This window comes from Chelonoidis abingdonii, chromosome 6 (genome assembly GCF_003597395.2).
Source record: "Chelonoidis abingdonii isolate Lonesome George chromosome 6, CheloAbing_2.0, whole genome shotgun sequence".
Classification (NCBI taxonomy): domain Eukaryota; kingdom Metazoa; phylum Chordata; order Testudines; family Testudinidae; genus Chelonoidis; species Chelonoidis abingdonii.
This window is the reverse complement of record NC_133774.1, coordinates 138158497-138180513: the sequence shown is the minus strand read 5'-3', so window position 1 is coordinate 138180513 and position 22017 is coordinate 138158497. Positions and strand designations below refer to the sequence as shown.

General features: G+C 42.0%; 2 protein-coding genes across 8 annotated transcripts in view; one reads left to right on the top strand and one right to left on the bottom strand.

The window, feature by feature from the left end:
• The window catches only part of TSTD2 (thiosulfate sulfurtransferase like domain containing 2), a 575835-nt gene that overhangs the window by 272078 nt on the left and 281740 nt on the right, over positions 1-22017 (bottom strand). The gene's annotated exons all lie outside the window — the stretch shown is intronic.
• TDRD7 (tudor domain containing 7) overlaps positions 1-22017 on the top strand; it is a 139737-nt gene that overhangs the window by 18109 nt on the left and 99611 nt on the right. For all 7 annotated transcript variants that reach the window (XM_032772598.2, XM_075067445.1, XM_075067446.1 and 4 more), the window contains exon 4: positions 9293-9503. In XM_032772598.2, the coding sequence (XP_032628489.1) occupies positions 9293-9503 (211 nt within the window). The remainder of the gene's footprint in view (positions 1-9292; positions 9504-22017) is intronic.

Below are 22017 nucleotides of genomic sequence, written 5' to 3'. Positions count from 1 at the left end.
AAAAATACTCTGGAATGGAACTTGATGTAAAAAGCTCTTATCCTGGTTTTTATTGAAAACAAAAACAGTCTTCCTTGACTGTGACACTCAAAATTCCTGGAATGTGGTGATTTTCTTCAGAGGGACACAATTTTTGTGGCAGACCAGCCTGCTTGGTAGAAGAGGGTAATGATATGGATGTTGGAGTGCATTTACCAGAACCTAATCTGGTATTTTCTTAACTCATAAGAAATGAAGTGGTGTTGCATGCTTCTAAATTTTCCCTAGTTGTTGATGTTCAGTGTTGTCTCCTAAGACCACCTTGTGTATCTTATTTTGTCTAATGTATAAGTGATCTAATGCTCTAGGTGTATTAAGCTAATAAAATTAACGATATTTGGTTTAAACTCCCCTCAAAAATTAATGATAAAACCATCTGAAGTGATACAATAAAGCAAGTCCATAAATAATTACACAACTGTAAATTCACATCAGAACTCCAATATAACCCATTGGAGAAAAGGGCCATTTTCTGTGTGCTGTGGCTGTCATGTTTCTAATTTAAAAAAAAAAAAAAAAATCTATTAGAAGAACACTATCCAAAGTGAAGTAGTCAAAGATACCAAAGCTCACATGGCCTATGAAAGTTAACTCCTTCCCTTGGACGAAATACATTATGATAGTCCTTAATTATATCAACACATCTAGTTTTTTTTGTCCCCCTTGGGACTCCTGCCTCATTCAAGCTCTTCTGCACAAATTACATTTTCAGTAAGGTAATGGCTCAAGGAGGAGCCCTGTTTCACTAAGTTCACACCTGGTGCCATTGATTGAGACCAGGCTGCTTCAGAAAACTTTCAAATTTAGAAGAATCTATAGCGCCTGAGTTGTTTTTTTTTTTTTTTTTTTAATAGTAATCCTTAAAGAGAATTTCACTAAAAATTTCAGGTTTGCTTCTGACAGACCCGGTAATTGCATTATCCCTTTTAAGTGCAGTGGTGTTTCGTGTTTTGTCTCAATGATTTTCATATTAAAACTGGTCATTTACAAGTAAAAACAATGCCAGCCCCATAGACTAACCCTGGATCAGAAGTCATTCTGGATTCTTTTCTCAGATATCCCCTTGGTAGGCCAAATTAGGCATCTGGGCAACTTCATTGCCTTGTGGGTTTACACAGATATAACATTAGAATTTAGAAACAAGCCTTGCACAAAAGGGTATAGAATTTCTGTCTTTTAGCAGCAGGTCTAACAGGAATTTTTTAAAAAGTAAAATGGCAGATATGACAGAATGCATGTGGGCTGAGACTTTTTTAAAAAAAAAAAAAAATTTCAAAAATTAGACTCCTAAACAAGGAGCTTGATATTTTTTTGTTTTTTGAGCTGCTGAAGACCCAACAGCTCCCATGACCACCTCAGTGGAAGCTGCCTGGGTACTTGGCATTTCTGAAAATCAGACATTTTAAACATTTAGACTCTTAAATCCTTCTCTAAGCACCCACTTCTGAAAGTTTTAGCCACGGAGAACACACTTTACAGAGTAAAACAATAAGAAGCAAGGAATCCTCTTGTGGTTAAGGTAGAGAACTGTGAGAAGATTGTGTTCCAACTACCGTAAACTTTGTGTATGACCTTTGCAAAGTCTGCCTCCATTTCCCATCTGTAAAAAGGGGGGTACTATATTTTTAGCTCCAAAGTTTTGAGGCTTAATTTAATGAATGCACAAAGTACTAAGGCTACAGTGAACATCATAGAATTGCTAGGAATAAACTGCACTTCAGTTGAGAATATCATAAGAATCCTCATCTCTCTTTCAGGGGACGGTTGTGCATTTTTATGGGAGTAGATTAAAGTGGTAACTCAAGCGTATTGTCCAACCTCAGTGTAGCATTAATGTAGAAACTTTTACCCTGCCTATTATTCTTCCCGAATACTCCTACCTCATCAGCATCACAAACAGTGAAATTAGCATCATTTTTGCTAGTTTGATTCTACTAAACAACAACAGGAAGACAAAGAAGCAACTAGGAAGGAAGGAAGGGAAGCTGCAAGACACTCTCAAAAAATGAGAAGCTACATGAGTGATCCAGTGTCCTGTTAGTTTGTAACATAAGAGTCTCTGAAGATACATCTCTGCAGGACTCTTGCTTCTTACTGTCAAAACTTTGCTGCTTCTGAAGGTTTTTGGTCCTTCACAATGGCGGTAAAAAGTTAGACTATGAATCAGGCTCCCTACTAGCCTTCACCTGACCAAGTAGAAATATTGTCATTGTTATTGTTGGCTGTTTCTTGACCACAGTCATGACAAGCAACTAGCTGGAAACTGCTCTTTGTTTGGTCTGTCTTTGCTTCAGCTCTTTGCCTCCTTATTGCTATATCCTACCTTGCAGTGAGTTCCATTATGGCTGTTGAAATTTGAGGTTTTTTTCTAGCTGTTTGACACTGCTTCAGTTCTCAGGCCTCTCTTCGTCATCATCTTCTCTCTTTTTAAAAAACAACCTCCATCAGGGCCAGAGTTTAGTAGGCACTTCGGTGTTTCTAAGCTCAGCACTAGTTCTCTGTATATTGGTCTGGTGACTCCTACAGCACACATGGTAGCCATTTTTCTTTTTAATTTGGGTATGACATTTTAGGAGAAAGGAAGTCTGCTCAGCGGATTCAAATCTTATCCATGATGTAGAACAGCACTGAAGACTTGAAAACCACATTAGGTGCATTGTTTGGTTCAGAGGAGACCACAACATCTAGAGGTACCAGGTGAGCTTGCAGACGCCACACTGAGCAGTGAAGAAACAAGAACTTTATCTGAAGCATTCCACAGAAACCTGTAAATTCAGCATCAGATTGGCTTAAAGCTCAAGTTTGAGTTGGCCAGGACAGTTGAGTACTAGAACTTGGTGCCAATATCTTCTTTATTGGTGCAGCGCCCCCTCTTCATCCCCCTGCCCCCAATACCAGCCAGGTTTCACCACCAGAGTGGCCTGTACTAATAAAGCTTTGGATTCTACCAAGCATTGTTTTCTTAATGTAGTCACTGTCTCTGTGCTCAAAGCTGGTGATACTAAGTTCCAACTCCTCAGATGAGGCAATGTCTCTACACAAGTGGACAAGGCAGCGGGAAGGAGGGAGAGGAGTTAAGTGCCAGTGTTGGCACAAGAACGCATGGATATAAACTGGCCATCAAGACGATTAGGCTTAAAATTAGACAAAGATTTCTAACCATCAGAGGAGTGATGTTCTGGAACAGTTGCCTAGTGGGAGCAGTGAGAACAAAAAACCTGACTAATTTCAAGACTCAGCTTGAGAAGTTTATGGAGGGGATGGTATGATTGCCTACAATGGCATGTGGCTCATTTGCTACTGCTAGTAGCAAATATCTCCAAAGGCTGGAAATGGTACACTATATGGGGAGAGTGTGATGGGTTCCCTGCAGGGGTGCCACCTGGAACTGGGGTACCACTGAGCCCTCTGACCCACCAGCCTGGTTTCCATCTCACACTATGCTGCTGTGACAAGCTGCAAAGCCCTCTCAGCTTGCACTTTCACCAGCATTCACACAGGTAGGGACACAGTCACATGCAGGCTCTCTAACCACCAGCCTAGGCCTCCAGAGCAGTACCATCCTTCCCTGGTCAAATCTGACCAGTATATGGATTTAATACCTGGTCTGCCTCTCCCTCAGTGTAAAGAGAACCATGCACACTTGTGGTAACCAAGCTGAGATTTTCCCCAGACACCTTAGTCAAATGCACACTGGCTTGGATTAAATCATAAAATAAGTTTTTAACAACTGCAAAATGATAGATTTTAAGTGATAGCAAGCCGTTCAAAGCAGATGACCTAGTAAATAAACAAAATGCAAACTAAGCTTAATACACTAGATAGATTAGATATGAATTAACAAATTCTCACTGAGTGATAAACAGGTTGGCAGATTCTTAAGGCACAAGCTGCCTTTGTTTTGCAGCCTGGGTTTCCCAGGTTTTCATACACAGGCTAGAAATCCCTTTAGCCTGGGACCTTCACTTCCCCCAGTCCAGTCTTTGTTCCTTAGGTGTTTCCAGGTGTGGTGGTGTAGGGAGAGTGAGGGTCCTCCATTGTCCCCCTTTTATATCTTCTTCCCCCTTGCTGGAAAGCTCTTTTGCAGTGACCTGAATCAAACAGTTCCCATTGTGTAGTGCTATCTCCGAGAGGTTTCTGTTGTACACAGTTCCTGGGGTAATCCTTGTGCTTGTGTGCGTTTCCTCAATAAGCCATTGACATGGCTTGGCCTTTTTACTGTGGTACCTGAAAGGCTGCTTGTGGGTGTTTGCAACCTCACACATTTCAGTAACACATGTAGCCAAACTTCACATACGATGATAGCACACACAGTCCACTGAGATACTAATATCTAGCAGGTCAAGACTTTTAGAATGATACCTCACGAGGCGTACTTTGTGCAAAACATATTTACCACTGTCAGATAATTAGGATAAGGGCGTGCCAGGGTGTTTCAAAGGGGTCTGAGTTACTACAGTGAATTCTTCCCCAGATGTCTGGCTAGTAGGTCTCACTGATATGTGCAAGCTCTAAATGATCTAACTGATATGGGGACAGGATGGAATTTCCCCCCAGGTCAGATGGACAGAGACCCTAGGTTTTTTTTGCTCTTCTCTGCAGCCTGGGGTGCAGATCTCTTGCTGATTTGAATGAGAGTAAATGGTGGATTCCCAGGAACTTGAAGTCTTTAAATCATGACTGGAGGACTTCAGTAACTTGATCCGAGATCAGGGGTCTGTTATAGGAGTGGGTGGGTGAGGTACAGTGGCCTGTAATCTGCAGGAAGTCAGGCTAGATGGTCAAGGTAGTCCCCTCTGACCTTGAAGTCTGAATTTAGGTGCCAAGAAAAATAGCAGCTTTTTTCACTTTTCCTCTCGGTACATCTCTCAAGCTTTGTATTCTCCAAGGATGCGAATCCTTTATAGAGGTATCTTTAGAGACAGGAAAATTGTTTGCCTTGTAACTCTGCTTCTCTGAAGCTACCACCTTGCAGGATGCTCTCTTACCAGTACGTATTCCAACTGTTTGGGGCTACCTCTTTTGAGGTTTTTCTTGTATCTGAAGCACAACTTTTGGTCTAGCATGGATGAACTTGAGTTGTTTGTTTTTTGGGAACTTTCCTGGTAGTCAATTGAAGAAACTCACTGGGATGTTTAGAAGGTCATGCAGAAGATCATGCAGCAGCTGTTAGGGGCCTTGTGTGTGCAAAACACCTTAAGAGTTGGGGGAGTTCTGCCAGCCTTATGCCAAGGGGCTATCACTTCTGCAAGATGATAGATCTAGAGAAGTAGAATTGCCAGATAAATGGTGTTCTTTGAGATGGCTTCAGCACACACCTGCTTCTGGGATAGGCGCTCTGTGGCCTGGCGAGATCAGAACATTCTAGAGCCATGTCCCTTGAGCCACATGTTCTTCTTTACTCCCCCCAACTATGCAGGGTTCTAAAGGTACAAAGGCGGGAGAGGCCTCAACTCTGCACTTTCTCTCCACCACGGACCGGACCGTGCAGTGAATTTGAAGCACAGCCCAGTGTCCTCAGCAATTCCCTTGCTTTTTTCCTCTTCCTCCTTCTGGGGTATCTTTGTTAACTGATCAGTTTTTTAAATGAAAAGGGACAAGATATTTTTGTGCTAATGCTTTTGTGAGCATCATCTAGATCTGCAAAGATCAGGAGAGTATACATCAGACTTATTAATGGGGATTGGTAGGATCTTCAGACATGAGGCGATATCCTTGTAAAAGTGACTGTTCCCTGCATATGTGAACTTAAGGTCCTTGGTTTGATTGGCAGAGTCTACTGCTTGGCCGAGCACGCGCGCGCGCTCTCTCTGTAAACCCTTTAAATAGGGAACTGTAGGATGAGAGTTTTTTCAAGGCTCCGGTGACTGTACAGATCAGTTGCTTCAAGCTGGATGTCTGATTATTCACTGAGACTGTCTTACTGTTTGTTAGTAACATCCTCCCTCTTAATGTTGTTTCGAAGTTACGTCGCTGCTCCATTAGGGAACATACTCATTTAAAGTCGTGCAATGCTTCCTTATGACGTTGTTTGGCTGACTTTCCCCTTCAAAGCTGGCCAGAGAGAAGGGGGCTTTGAAGGGGAAGGCGCGGCTTCTTTTCAGCCATTGGCTGTGCAGCTGCCCCTGCTCCTCCAGAGTCCTCTGACCCGTGCTTGCAGGGCCTCATTCTGATAGGGGCTTTACAGCTGCAGGCCAGTGCCCCGGGGCTCCCTCAGCCCAGGGGCCTGCAGCCCCTAAAGCCCCTGCATTCTGGGTCGCCCTGCCTGTCACGGGTGGGGGATTCCCAGAATTGCAGCCATGGGTGCAGTGTCATGCTGCACAAAGCCACCTGCGCACCCCCTTCACCAAACAGGAGCTGCCTCAGGTAAGTGCTCTGCACCTCCTGCCTGTCCAAGCCCTGAGCCTCGTCCTGCACCTCCACCCTGAGCCCCCTCCCAGACCCCGCACCCCACCTTGAGCACCCTCCCAGACCCTGCACCCCCAGCCCTGAGCCCCAGGGGTAAGCCGGGGCACCTCCCCACCACAGTACAGTACTGTACAGTATATAATACCTTTTGTCTGCCCCCCAAAAATTTCCTTGGAATCTAACTCCCTGCATTTACATTAAATCTTATGGGAAAATTGGATTCGTTTAACATCATCAAGTTGCATTTTTCAAGAACATAACTACAACGTTACGTGAAGAGTTACTGTATTTACCTACATTGTGGGGCTTTGCACATAATTATTTAGTTGCTTCAGTCTCGTCTTTTCTGGGTAGCCTTACACTTGTTAATTCCAGCCTTTCTAAGGGGAGTATTAAAGGATTGTTTCCTACCTGTAATATGTTGCTTTCCTGCTCTTTACCAGTGTAGGAGACAACCTAAATTAGTAGTTGATTTATTTTGTCCCTGGGGCTTGTAGAAGGAAGGAGAAATGTTTAAATTGATGCAGGAGTGCCAGTGATTAGAGGTGCTTCATATGGAAAAAACTCTGTTATTCTTTTGCCAGCAGGGAAAATGCTTTAGTTCTTGATTCGTAACATGGAAATACACAGAAGCCATTTTACAGGAAGGAAGCTGTTGTTGTTGTGATATTAAATGATCTTTTGGGTAAAATCCACTAGCTTAAATAAATTTGCGTACTGGTATCTGTCAGCTGAACCAAATTAACTTTTTACTGTCTCCGAGGTTACTAGTATTCACCTTTCCCAAAAGTCTTTTGAGAGTGGGATAAAGATGGTAGGTATGGGGGAGACATCTGCTAATGATTCATTTGATAAAAGCAAGGGTTGTGAATCTAGTATTTGCTTTTCTCTAGCTCATAAATCCGATAGGTCCATGCTGTACAGGTATTCAGTCTGCAAAGCTTTCAAGTTCTGTAGACTGGTGGCACTTGGTGTATGTATAACCTCTCATCAAGATGAGAGATCTGAGTGATAATGCAGTAATTGGATTTTGAATAGTTATTTGATTGTACCAAAATTTTGTTGATAACAGCTGTCAGGGTTCCCTCCTCACTCTGAACTTTTTACCAGCTTAGGTTAAGACTTCCCCAAGACACAAATCCTTTCTTTGTCATTGGATGGTATTATTGCCACCACCAAGTGATTTAGACAAACATCCAGGGAAAAGGGCCACTTGGAGTCCTGTTTCCCCAAAATATTTCCCCAAGTTCCTTCACCCCCTTTCCTGGGGAGGCTTGAGAATAATATACTAACCAATTGTCTTTAATAAAAGTACAGACCAGACCTTTTATCTTTAGGACACTAAAATCAATCAGGTTCTTAAAATAAGAATTGTATAATAAAGAAAAAGGTAAAAGAAGCACTCCTGTAAAATCAGGATGGAAGGTAGTGTTACAGGGTATTAAAGATTTAAAACAGAAGATTCCCCTCTAGGCTCAACTTCAAAGTTCCAAAAACAGGAATAAAATTACCTCTTAGCATAGGGAAAATTCACAAGCTAAAATAAAAGATAACCTAATGCATTTCCTTGCTTTACTTACAGTTTTTGTAATCTTAGATGCTTATTTCAGGTAGGCCTTTAGGAGAGGTTTTATTCCTGCCTGGTCCCTATCTCTGTCCCAGAGAGCACAGAGACACAAAACAATATTGAAAGTATCTTCTTTTCTTACTGGTCCTTTTGGTCAGGTGCCAGCCAGGTCATTTGAGCTTCTTAACCCCTTACAGGTAAAGGAGGGATTTTGTGCTATCCTTAGCTGTATGTTTGACAGCAGCAATTTAATAAAAATAAATATGAATATAACTTTAAAATATAGTACAGCAAGCCAGTTCAAACATTTTTTGGCTCTCCTGCTAGCAAAATAATAGCTTATCGGTATAATTGACTTTGTAGGATTGCAGCTAGCAACACTAAAGTCTAAATGCATTTCAGCATTAAAAGTTTGCTTTCAGTTGTTTAAATTGGTGCACAAAGCCTTAACTATATAAATGTGTTTTTATACGTTATAGTAAAATCAATGTTGTAGTCTTTATAGGTTGAGCTTTTTTGCTCTTGTACAATGTACAAATGGGGGCTTTAAGCATATCAATTTAAGGTGTATACTTTCTTGAGATTCTAACTTGTGAGTTACTATATATATTAACTGATGCTGTAATTAATGTTACATTTCTCCCATACTTATTCAAACAGTTAGACTGTTTTGAAGTAAAATGACACTTTGAAAGGTCTTGGGAATATTACCTCCCAAAAGCTGACATGGCCTCAAAATAGTTAAATGAGAACTTTCATTCAGCAAAAATTACATCCTATCTGGGTAGCATGTAATGTTGCTAAATGTTTTTTAGAGGAGAGAACCCTTTTTAACAAGGACATACAGGTTCAAGACCATTTTCTTGAAGCCAGCAGTTACATATCATCTGAGAGAATGGTTTGCTAAAACCTTGTATTATTGAATCCACAGCCGTGCTGGCTGTAATGATATACAGTAGCCCATATTTAAGAACTTTTTCACAAAAATTTTAGCCTGGAATTGGCTTGACTATAAACCTACCTAACAAATCTCGCTCTGCTTTTGGATGAGGAATATCAGTTATGGTGTTTTGGCTGGGTCTTGATTGCTCAAAGATTCTGTCTAGGAATGAACATTTTAGGTATGAGACTTTAAAAGGTTTATTAAAAAATAAGCATTGAAAGCTTAATTTCTCTAGGGATATATTTTTACTATTAAAATATATGCTTGGGTGACGGAACCTTTCAGACTGAGATTATAATAGTCTTTCCTGGTTTTTATATATCTGTCCATTATAGGAAAGCCAAAAGCAACTTTGAGACAGCCAAGATTAAGGGCTATGCCAGAAGGCAGCAGAAGGCCTACACCCCCCTGGCCAAAAAGCAAAGGAAGTTCTTATGGAATTGTGAAACCCAGCATAGAAACTGCTCAATATGCTTTGCCCCTGGCACCTGGAAGTGGCCTGTCCAAAGAGACTCTAATGCAGAGACATGTCACAATGGTTAACAGGTCAGTGTGTATAGTGTAATAGTTATAAAATGTGCTGGACAAAAATACAATTGTGATAAGCTGAAAGTCCTGAATTGTGGACATTCAGGGAACAGCAGAATTGTCTGAACTGTCCACATTTCCAAAACTCTAAATTTTTTAAGAAAAATAAGAATTGTTGCATTTACATTTTTTTATCAAGAAGTGGGATTATACCAGAATACTCTTCTGGCATGTGGGGTGATGAGCAAGCACTTTGCCTTTCGCCTCCTCTCTTTCAGTATGCCGCTATCTTGATATACCATGTTTTGTGTTACAGAGATGAATTATTGCTTGAGGCAGTGTTGGGGGATATTTGACAATTTCAAGCACACTTCTAAATTTATGAAACGATACAGCAAAATCTTGGGTACAACTGAATTCCTGAAAAGATTATTTAAAAAAATGTTAGTTTGAAAGTCTTAAGTGTTTTTTAATCACCTACCAAAAAAGCAAGTATCAGAAAAAGCCTATTTCAGCGATGACATCTGTAATGGTATTGCAGGGAAATCCATGGATATAATTTAAATATCTTTTACAGGTAGCACACATGCTTGAGTTGAAGGTGGTGACTGCTGTCAGTCTCATAAAGGGGCATTGCGTAGAAAAGAAATCTCCATTAAGTGCTGGTGAGAGACTGAAAGTGACTGTAAAAAGAAAATGACATGCAGTTCTTTGTTTAAGATCTCAGTGACTTGCAGTTAAAACTTTCCTCTGTTTACAAGAGAGGATTCCATCCTGCTATCTTCCAGCCTTGCAAAGAGAGTCTGGAATGAGCACCTGGCTTGACAGGTGTTCTGATTAAGCATAATTGGATGTAAAAGATTCTGCAGTAGGAACATAGTTAACAATTTTGTTGATGTGTGAGCCTGAAAGGACTTCTGCTCATTTTGGCCTTGAAGTACTATGAAGAGTAAAGTTTAATTGTCAAAAAGTAAGCCGATACTGCCAGGATTGCATACAGGGTACAGATTTATTTAAGAATTATATTTAGTGATTTCACATGTAGATCTCACATTGCACTGCAAAAAAGGGAAGGGGGGGTATTATTTATCCCCATTTTATAATGGGGAACCTGACACACAGTCTGACTTGTCCAAGGTTACTTAGTGAGTGGTCCTGTGCTCCTCTTCCCCTTGCCAGGTGGCTTTTGTGACCTGAACTGTAGCTATGCTTTAATCTATGCATGCTGCTGTGAAAGCATTTAGACTTCAAATGTTATGCTTACTGAAGGTGGCTTTTTTAAATACACACGAGTAAAAAGTAGATTGCTTGCTTGTATTTTGACATCTTAGGGACAAACATGGAAGTATAGTACTAAGATGAAGACTCGTAATGTTGGTAACTTTATTTATGGACGTGTACATATTTTTAATTTAGTGAAAATTTAACAGATTTTCAGAAGTATTGAGGACCCACATCTCCTGTTGAAGTTGGCTCCTCTGGAAATCAGGCCATAAATTAGTGTTTAGAGAGATCATCCCATACAGAGATTGAATTGTAAATGTGTAACTGATAGCTGTATTTGCAGAATGCATGAATGAACAAAAGTTGCACAATAAACATATCGATTTCTCTTCAGTACCTAGAAGTGTGTCTGGGAGGATTGCAAATAAAAACGGGAGAGTGTCTGTCAAGCAGAATTTACAGTATAACACTACTAAATGCTCCATGATACTGTCAGTTTATACTGATACTCTGTGAAAGTGTTTCCCTTGGCATTGCAGTGTCAGCATAGAAATAGGGATTTTTAAATAATTTTAAATTGAGTCAAATTGAGTCAACCTTTTGAGTTTTTTTCATTCTGCTGTTACAAAACCACCACGTGTAATTTACACCTATCCACTACAATTTTTTGAGAGTCTTTCAGTAAACTAGCATGAAGATTGACTTACAACTCTCCATTGGAAACAGTGCTAGTTCATCTTTTGGGGTAACTGGCAGAACACTAGAGGCTAGTGGTGCTTCTGCTTGCATTTTGGTTTAAACTGTCTCTGAAAGCTGAGAATTCAAATGACCCCTTTTAAAAGGAAAAGTTAACTATTAAAAGCTGTTATATTTTTAATACAGTACAGTGTCTTTTGGGGGGGGTGGGGGGGGGTTAGTTTTTTGTGCACTTGAATCCAGCAACTGCATGGCCAGATCTGGATGAATTCACAGGAGAGTTCTTTGCTGTTTTTGCTGGATTAGCATTACCCATTGGTTTTCAGCTATTCTTTGACTATCTAAAATCCAGCTTGGCTAAAACAACTGCTGCACCATCATTTCTCTTTATGTAATGTTTATTGCTGAACTCGGTCATCAAATGATGATACAGAGAATGTCCTCATACTATCATTGTGTTTGCGCTAAGTCTCAAAATAGCTTTGATTACTTTGATAATCCTCCATCTGTTATGGTTATTTATAATTAAGCATTAACTTGAAGCAAAATTAGTTATATGCTACTTTCCACTAAGGCATAAACATTAACAATGCATATCAGTGTGACAGTTTAATTGTATTCACTACAAATATTTTTGGAAAAGACCTTAAAACCGACAAGAATGTTATCCATTCAGATTTTGTATGCAAGTCGTGTGTATCGGGGGATGTGGAGGAGCAGAGAAACTGACAGCAGTTAATTTCACTCTTCAGAGAATGAGGTCCTATCTAGTCCTGACTCTTGCTTTAAGGGCAATGCAGATAGCCTGGTGAGCATATGTAGGCTCTGCTGTTGTAAAGCATACCCAGAGATTCCCATGTCAGCTGTGGCACTTTTGTAGGCAAGTCTAGTAGCACCATCTATTAAAGTTGCATGGTAGATCACACAAGACCCTGTTTTCAGCTGCTTATAATTTTTGTCAAACTTAAACCATTAAAATTGAAACTTCCTATGCTGGGTGTCTTGCTGAGGCAGCGATTCGTTAGTTCGAGGGTTTTTTTGGTGTTGGTGTGTTTGTGGGCTTTTTTTTGTTTTTTTAACTTCAACCCAAACAGTTAAGTTGTTTCCAAGAATGTTAGGGAAAAATAAAAGTAAAGGCTATTTTTTTTAGAAGTTCTACACCTTCATGTTCTAGAGGAGGAACTTGAAATTTGGCAGAGGCTTCTTTTTGTGTCAAGGACGTGCCTTTTGTTGTTCCTATAAAAAATCTGCCCAAATTTGCCAAAGTTATAAGCCATAGGAAAAAATCTGTCTGTGCATGCTCAGACTTCTTAGAGGTTAGTAGATAAAATCTGATTCATAGAATATTAGGGTTGGAAGAGACCTCCAGAAGTCATCCAGTCCAATCCCCTGCTCAAAGCAGGACCAACGTCAACTAAATCATCCCAGCCAGGGCTTTGTCGAGCTGGGCCTTAAAAACCTCTAAGGATGGAGATTCCACACGTCCCTAGGTAACCCATTCTAGTGCTTCACCACCCTCCCAGTGAAAGGGTTTTTCCTAATATCCAACCTAAACCTCCCGCACTGCAATTTGAGACCATTACTCCTTGTTCTGTCAGTCTCGTGAAAATTAAATATTCTATATAGGTCCTATGTGAATCTGGCACGAGTATTTGAAATCGTGTGGATGAAAATAAAACTGTTTATTCCTTATCAATTAATTGGCACCCAGAGCTTTTTCAAGCCTTTCTCTGCAAACACAAGGGCTTGAAACTAAAGTTTGTTTGTTTGTTTTTTTAATGAAAATTGCAATTCTCGTTTAGGTCTGTGCTCTTGTACACCACTTCCCCTGCAAACCTCAGAAAGTCAGCAGAATGAGGAGAATCTCCCTGATTTCTATAATCGTAGACTCATAGGACTGGAAAGGACCTCAAGAGGTCATCTAGTCCCGTCCCTTGCGCTCATAGCAGGCCTAAGTATTATCTAGACCATTCCTGACAGGTGTGTTTGTCTAACCTGCTCTTAAAAATCTCCAGTGATAAAGATTCCATAGCCTCCCTAGGCAATTTATTCTAGTGCTTGACCACCCTGACAGTTAGGAAGTTTTTCCTAATGTCCAACCTAAACCTCCTTTGCTGCAATTTAAGCCCATTGCTTCTTCTCCTATCCTCAGAGGTTAAGAACAACATTTTTTTCTCCCTCCTCCTTGTAACAACCTTTTATGTACTTGAAAACTGTTATCATGTCCCCCTCAGTCTTCTCTTCTCCAGACTAATCAAACCCAGCTTTTTCAGTCTTCCGTCATAGGTCATGTTTTTAATCATTTTTGTTGCTTTTCTGGACTTTCTCCAATTTGTCCACATTTTTCCTGAAATGTGGTGCCCAGATCTGGACACAATACTCCCCTTGAGGCCTAATCAGCACAGAATAGAGCGGAAAAATTATGTCTTGTCTTGTTTACAACACTTCTGCTAATACATCCTAGAATATTTGCTTTTTTGCAACAGCGTTACGCTGTTGACTCATGTTTAGCTTGTGGTCCACCATGACCCCCAAATCCATTTCTGCAGTACTCCTTCCTAGTCAGTAGTTTCCCATTTTGTATGTGTGCAACTAATTGTTCCTTCCTGAGTGGAGTACTTTGCATTTGTCTTTATTGAATTTCATCCTATTTACTTCAGACCATTTCTCTAGTTTGTCCAGATCATTTTCTATCCTATCCTCCAAAGCACTTGCAACCCCTCCCAGCTTAGTATCATCCACAGACTTTTTAAGTGTACTTTCTATACCATTGTCTAAATCATTGATGAAGATATTGAACAGAACTGGACCCAGAACTGATCCCTGTGGGACTCCATTCATTATGCCCTTCCAGCATGATTGATCATTTTCGTTGCCCTCTGCTGGACTGTCTCCAATTTGTCCAGATCCCTTCTGTAGTGGGGGGACCAAAACTGGATGCAGTACTCCAGATGTGTTCTCACCAGTGCCAAATAGAGTGGATAATCACTTCCCTCGATCTGCTGCCAGTGCTCCTACTAGTACAGCCCAATATGCTGTTCGCCTTCTTTTCAGCGAGGGCACACTGCTGACTTATACAATGGCAAAGGCAGTCTGAGTTTCCTATGGGTATTACAGAGCTATTCATGTAGTTTGAGTCCTTTTTAAAAAAATGTCAAATACATAAAATGGGAACCCAAAATCGTTGATGAATGGTGTAAGCAGATATGATGGATCATTTAACTTTTATTGGAATTGTAAGAACACTGAATTAGGAATTCTCACCAAAGCATATTAAGTGTTAGAAAATATCATGCTACGGTATGAGGTGATATTGTTATCTTTATAAAAATGGAAAAGTACACTGTGTTTTGTGTGAACACAGATTCTTCCCAGGCAGCTATGCAGGAGATGGTGATTGAGTCGGCGATTGAGACCCAGAGCAGTAGATAAATGCTTTAATTAACATCCAAATAAGTCCACTCATTAATATAACCAAACAGCATAAAGCCGCAAGCAGAGAAATAGCTTTTAAAATTCTTATCATATTTACGCACTCTTAAGTGTCATGGAAAACAAAAATGGAAGAAATCTGTTAGTGAAGCCCCTCAGAGAGGGTACAGACCCATTGATGCCATGCTGGGGACTCACCCAATTTATAATTAATCAGATTCATAGCCGTACTTGACCATTTCCATGAATGTAAAACAGTTTGGACCTTGCCCTTAATCCATGTGTGGTATTGCGGGTTACCCATACTAATACATTCTTTGCACCAATTAAATTTGTAATACATCATATAAATCAATGGCGTTCTCTTTAACTAGTTGCGGAAACACCTAAAACTCCACTATTTTAAAACTTAGTTATGCATGTACCTGCTTTTCTGTGGTTAACTTGTATGTGTCACAACATGAGTGCACAGTTATATGATGTTGGATCAAACCCTCAGACCTACTTCAGTTCAATCAGTATTACCTTGTATACTATAGTAAAGCCCAACACACTCCGATTTAAAACTTCCTGCTTGCTTTCCAGCAGATTTCACTCTAATGAGCAGCCAAACCCTCCTCTCCCCCCACCAACGCCCCAGCAATAGCAGGATAAAGTTAAGGGGTTATAGGCTGTCAGTATGGAGCACTAGTGACACCTAGTGGTGAACTGCTCCAAATATAGAGCAGGAACTCTCCTTTGAAATATGGAAAGAAGATGCATAAATCCACATAGTCTGAACATGCCAGGGTCTATTCTCTGCATTTATAAAGCTTAATGAAAGTATAAGTGGTAAGGGGCCTGAACCATTAAGAATCAATTTAAATATTAGCTCATGATTGGTGTTTTTATTAATTGCATTGTATTGCTTTTACTGTTTATAGTCTGATTTGGATATTGCTCTCCTTTGAACAAGAATTTGCAATTCAGCTAAATGGGAGATACAACCCTGCCCGTAACAGGAAGTTTCACCATCCATTGTTTTAGATCTAGACATGCCTCAGCTTTTTTCTACAGAGGCCCCAGGAAACCCTATGCAAGAGGTAGAGGGTTCAAAAGACCTGCTTCCCCACACCCTCTCCAAAAGGCTCTGCATCTCAGTCTTAGGTTCTGATGTGACATTATTTTTGATGGGAGTTAAAGAACCGTGAAACACTTAGCCCAACACGGGGACTAGAGATATATTACAAGTAGTGGAAGAAAAATAGTAAAATGTACATCTTTGTAAGACACTACGTGTTTGTGAGAATGCAGAGTACCAGATCAAGGGCCAAATCCTCAGGTGTGTTGAGCACCTGCAGCTTGCTTGGAAGTCGGTATTTGCCTCTAAATCAGTAAGACATCTGAAAGATGATATGCCTATGTATATTAGGGCTGTCAACCATATTAGAAAAATTGAGATTAACAAAAATTACAATTAATCAGTTTTAATCAGTGTTAAACAATATTAGAATATCATTTATTTAAATATTGTTTGGATTTTCTGTATTTTCAAAAATAGGGTTAGGACTAGGGGCTCTGGGCACAGGCATGGGAAGCTGCGGGCTGGGGCTTCAGCCCCCCTGCAACTGATACCTGTGGGCGGGGTGTGAGGTATCTGATTAACACATTAAAAAAATAACATGTTAACTTTGCTTTCAGTTAATAGCAGATGTTAATTGAGATTGACAGCCCTAATAATGTATTATAATATGTGATGATGAGATTACAATGCATACGTATATAGGTCAGTTAAAATGAAGAGCTAAAGACTAAAGTCACTTAGGTACTCAGATTACACAAGTGTGCAACCTTATTGTTTTCAAGTTTGGAAGGAATATCAACACTTTTTTTTAAGTTAGGCAACTAGTTTCTAATACTTTGGATAAACTAGCCATATTTTTGTCATTCAGTTGATTTGCATTCTTTACTTCTATAGATAGATGGATATGAAGTACAAGCATCTTTGGTGATGTCACAGTGAGGGTACGTCTACACTACCAAATTAGGTTGAATTTATAGAAGTTGGTTTTTTATACAGTCAAGTGTGTGTGGACACACACAAAATGCTCTAAGTGCATTAAGTTGGCGAACTGTGTCCACAGTACTGAGGCTTGCATCGACTTTCAGAGTGTTGCACTGCGGGTAGCTATCCCATAGTTCCCGCAATCTCCGCACATTGGAATTCTGGGTTGAGATTCCAGTGCTTGATGGGGCAAAAACCGTGTCGTGGGTGGTTCTGTGTACATATAATCAGGCCCTCCCTCCCTCCGTGAAAGCAATAGCAGACAATCGTTTCACACCTTTTTTTTTTTTCCTGGGTTATCTGTGCAGATGCCATACTATGGCAAGCATGGAGCCCACTCACTCACCGTATGTCTCCTGGCTGCTGGCAGATGTGGTACTGCATTGCTACACAGCAGCAGCTCATTGCCTTTTGGCAGCAGACAGTGCATTATGATTGGTAGCCATCATCGTCGTGCTCCTGGGTGTGTTTTTAGCTGACCTCGGTGAGGTCGGTCAGGGGCGCCTGGGCAGACATGAGTGACTCAGCCAGGTCATTCCCATCTTCTGCCAAGCACCCAGGAGCTGACAATGGGTAGCAATTGAACTGCACCATCTGCTGCCACTCTAACTATGTAAAAGATAGATTGAGTGAATCAAAACAAGAAATAGTCCCGATTTGTTTTGTATTCATTTGTTTCCTCCCTCCATGAAATCGACAGCCTGCCAAACCCAAGGTTTTGAGTTCAGTCCTTGAGGGGGCCATTGTGTGTGACAGTTGTTTGTGTTTCTCCTTAATGCAAAGCCACCCCCTTTGTTGATTTTAATTCCCTGTAAGCCAACCCTGTAAGCCATGTCATCAGTCGCCCTTCCCTCCATCAGAGCAACAGCAGACAATCGTTTCACACCTTTTTTCAGTGCAGACACACCATTTGGAACATGGAGGCCGCTCAGATCACCGCGGCAGTTATAAGCACTGTAAACACCATGTGCATTATCCAATAGGATATGCAGAACCAGAACCTGCAAAAGCAAAACCAGGCAAGGAGGCGATGGCAGCTCAGTGACGAGAGTGACATGGACATGGACATGGACATAGACTTCTCACAAAGTACGGGCCCCGGCAGTGTGCACATCATGATGTTAATTGGGCAGGTTCATGGCATGGAACGCTGATTCTGGGCCCAGGAAACAAGCACAGACTGGTGGGACCACATAGTGTTTCAGGTCTGGGACGATTCCCAGTGGCTGTGAAACTTTCGCATGTGTAAGGGCACTGCCATGGAACTTTGTGACTCGCTTTTCCCTGCCTTGAAGCACCAGGATACGAAGATGAGAGCAGCCCTTACAGTTGAGAAGCGAGTGGTGGTAGCCCTGTGGAAGCATGCAACGCCAGACAGCTACTGGTCAGTTGGACGTCAGTTTGGAGTGGGCAAATCTACTGTGGGGGCTGCTGTGATCCAAGTAGCCAACACAATCAAAGAGCTGCTGCTATCAAGGGTAATGACTCTGAGAAATGTGCAGATCAGAGTGGATAGCTTTGCTGCAATGAGATTCCCTTACTGTGGTGGGGTGATAGATGGAACCATATCCCTATCTTGGCACCAGAGCACCAAGCCAGCGAGTACATAAACTAAAAAGGGTACTTTTCAGTAGTGCTACAAGCACTGGTGGATCACAAGGGACATTTCACCAACATCAGCGTGGGTTATCCGGGAAAGGTACATGATGCTTGCATCTTCAGGAATTCTAGTCTGTTTCAAAAGCTGCAGGAAGAGACTTTCTTCCCAGACCAGAAAATAACCATTGGGGATGTTGAATTGCCTATAGTTATCCTTGGGGACCCAGCCTACTCCTTAATGCTATGGCTCATGAAGGCATACACAGGCAGCCTGGACAGCAGTCAGGAGCTGTTCAACTATAGGCTGAGCAAGTGCAGAATGGTGGTAGAATGTGCATTTGGACATTTAAAAGCGCGCTAGTGCAGTTTGCTGACTCAGACCTCAGCGAAACCAATATTCCCATTGTTGTTACTGCTTGCCGTGTGCCCCACAATATCTGAGAGAGTAAGGGGGAAAACGTTTATGGTGGGGTGAGAGGTTGAGGCAAATTGCCTGGCTGCTGCTTACATGCAGCCAGACACCAGGGCTGTTAGAGTACAAGAGTGCACGCTGTGCATTAGAGAAGCTTTGAAAACCAGTTTCATGACTGGCCAGGCTACGGTGTGAAAGTTCTGTTTGTTTCTCCTTGATGAACCCCCTCCCCCCCCTTGGTTCACTCTACTTCCCTGTAAGCTAACCACCCTCCCCTTCCTCTTCAGTCGCTGCTTGAAGAGGCAATAAAGTCATTGTTGCCTCACATTCCTGCATTCTTTATTAATTCATCACACAAATAGGGGGATAACTGCCAAGGAGGCCAGGAGGGATGGGGGAGGAGTTAGGAACAATGCCACATTGCACTTTAAAGATTTAAAACTTATTGAATGCCAGCCTTCTGTTTGAACAATCCTCTGGGGTGGAGTGGCTGGGTGGCCGGAGGCTCCCCCACCGCGTTCTTGGGCATCTGGGTGAGGAGGCTATGGAACTTGGGGAGGAGGGTGGTTGGTTACACAAGAGCTGCAGCGGTGGTCTGTGCTCCTGCTGCCTTTCCTGCAGCTCAGCCACTGAAGCATGAAACTTTGATCCTCCAGCAGCCTGAGCATTGACTCCTGCCTTCTGTCAGCAAGCTGACGCCACCGATCATCTTCAGCCCGCCACCTCTCCTCGCATTCATATTGTGCTTTCCTGCACTCTGACATTGTCTGACAGAGCGCAGCAGAATGCGTGGAGGCAGTGTGGGAGGACAGCATGAACTCAGAGAACATTTCATCCCGAGTGTGGTTTTTTCACCTTCTAATTTTTGCTACCCTCTGTGAAGGAGAAACATATATGCAGCTGGTGGAGGGGAAAAAAGGGAGAGTGGTAGTTAGACACATTTTATAGAACAGTGGGTGCACTCTTTCATGGTAAACCTTGCTGTTAACATTACACAGCACATGCTTTCGTTACAAGGTTGCATTTTGCCTCTTTATTTTGAGGGTATGCTAGTTTGATGTGAGAGATCACTCACACAGGGCCAGGCAACAGAATTCGGCTTGCAGGCAGCCATGGTAAGCCACAGTCCTTTGGCTTCTTTAGCTTTCATAACATGTGGGAATGGTTTCAAACGGCAGTGCCCTCATTTCCCATACCAAGCAGCTGTTGGAATGGCTGTTTAACATGGATTGGCAGTTTAAAAGAAGGGGCTTCACCCCTCTCCTCACCACGTGGCTAACAGCGAGGAAGGTTTTTGTTCAGCCACAGGCAAACAGCCCAGCAGGAACAGGCACCTCTGAATGTCCGTTTAATAAAACTGCCCTATTTCAACCAGATGACCATGAATGATATCACGCTCCTGAGGATAACACATAAAGAACAGATTTCGTTTGAAAGCCAGCAAACACCAGGACCATACGCTGCAATGCTTTGTTCAGCAGTGATTCTGGACTACATGCTACTGGCCTGACATGGTAAAGTGTCCTCCTATGGAGGGCGGAATAAGGCTGCCCTCTCCAGAAACCTTTTGCCAAGTCTTTGGGAGTACATCAGGAGAGCTTTATGGAGACGTCTGGGAAATCCTCCAGGGACATGTTAACAGACTTTTCCAGTAGCTGTACTGGCTGTGAATGCCAGAGCAAATTAATCATTAAACACGCTTGCTTTTAAACCATGTCTAATATTTACAAAGGTATACTCACCAGAGGTTCGTTCTCTACCTTCAGTGTCCGGGAGCCTGCCTTGGACACTTGGGTTCGGGAGTACTGGCTCTACGTCCAGGGTGAGAAACAGATCCTGGCTGTTGGGAAACCGGTTTCTCCCCTTCCTTGCTATGGGCTATCTTCAACCTCCTCCTCATCTTCCTCGTCCCCAAAACCCGCTTCCGTATTACGTTCTACTCCATTGACTGAGTCAAAGCAGAGGGTTGGGGTACTGGTGGCTGTACCCCCTAGAATGGCATGCAGCTTATCATAGAAGCGACATGTTTGGGGCTGTGATCCGGAGCGGCCGTTTGCCTCTGTTTTTTGGTAGGCTCACCTGAGCTCCTTAATTTTCACATATTACTGCTGCGGGTCCCTGTTATAGCCTCTGTCCTTCAGGCCCTTGGAGATTTTTTTTAAATGTTTTTGGCATTTCGTTTACTGGAACAGAGTTCAGCTAGCATGGATTTGTCTCCCCATACAGCAGTCAGATCCCATACCTCCTGTTCGGTCCATGCTGGAGCTCTTTTGCGATTTTGGGACTCCATGGTCATCTCTGCTGATGAGCTCACCACACTGGCCAAACAGGAAGCGAAATTCAAAAGTTCGCAGGACTTTTCCTGTCTACCTGGCCCAGTGCATCTGAGTTGAGAACACAGTCCAGAGCAGTCACAATGGAGCACTCTGGGGTAGCTCCCGGAGGCCAATACTGTCGTATTGCGTCCATACCTCCCCAAATTCGACCTGGCGAGGCCGATTTTCAGCACTAATCCCCTTGTCGGGGGTGGAATAAAGAAATCTATTTTAAAGAGCTCTTTAAGTCGGGGGGGGGAGGGTTTTGTCATGTGGACGGGTGCAGGGTTAAATCGAGGTAACACTGCTAAATTCAACCTAAAATCGTAGTGTAGACCAGGCCTGAGAGTATCCACCCCTGGCCTTGATATTGGCAGTCTGTTGCTCCTCCCTAGGGGAGGTGTCATTAGCAGAAGCTTGAGAACCTAAGGGAATGCTTTAGGAGAGGTGAAGACTGCAGTTTCGTTTTGGCCCAGTCAGCTTCAGAGTGACATGAAACTCCCGGCTATAATTAACAGATGAAACTTGCGGAGCTCCTACATTGGTCTCAGTGAACTGAGTTTAGTGAGCTTTCACAATGTGGTTCTTCAAAGAACCGCAATTTTCTGAGTAAATCCCACTCCTCTTCATTTTTTCTCCTTCCAACACATACATTTTATTTCTAAAAACAGTGAATTCCCTTATCTCCTGCTCTATGAACTTGACAACCACAAGTGGTTCTACCTCCAAACAGAACTCCTAATCCATCTTCTAAGTGAGACTACTGCTTTAATCTTAATTTTGAACAAAAAGATAACTATAAATGACTAT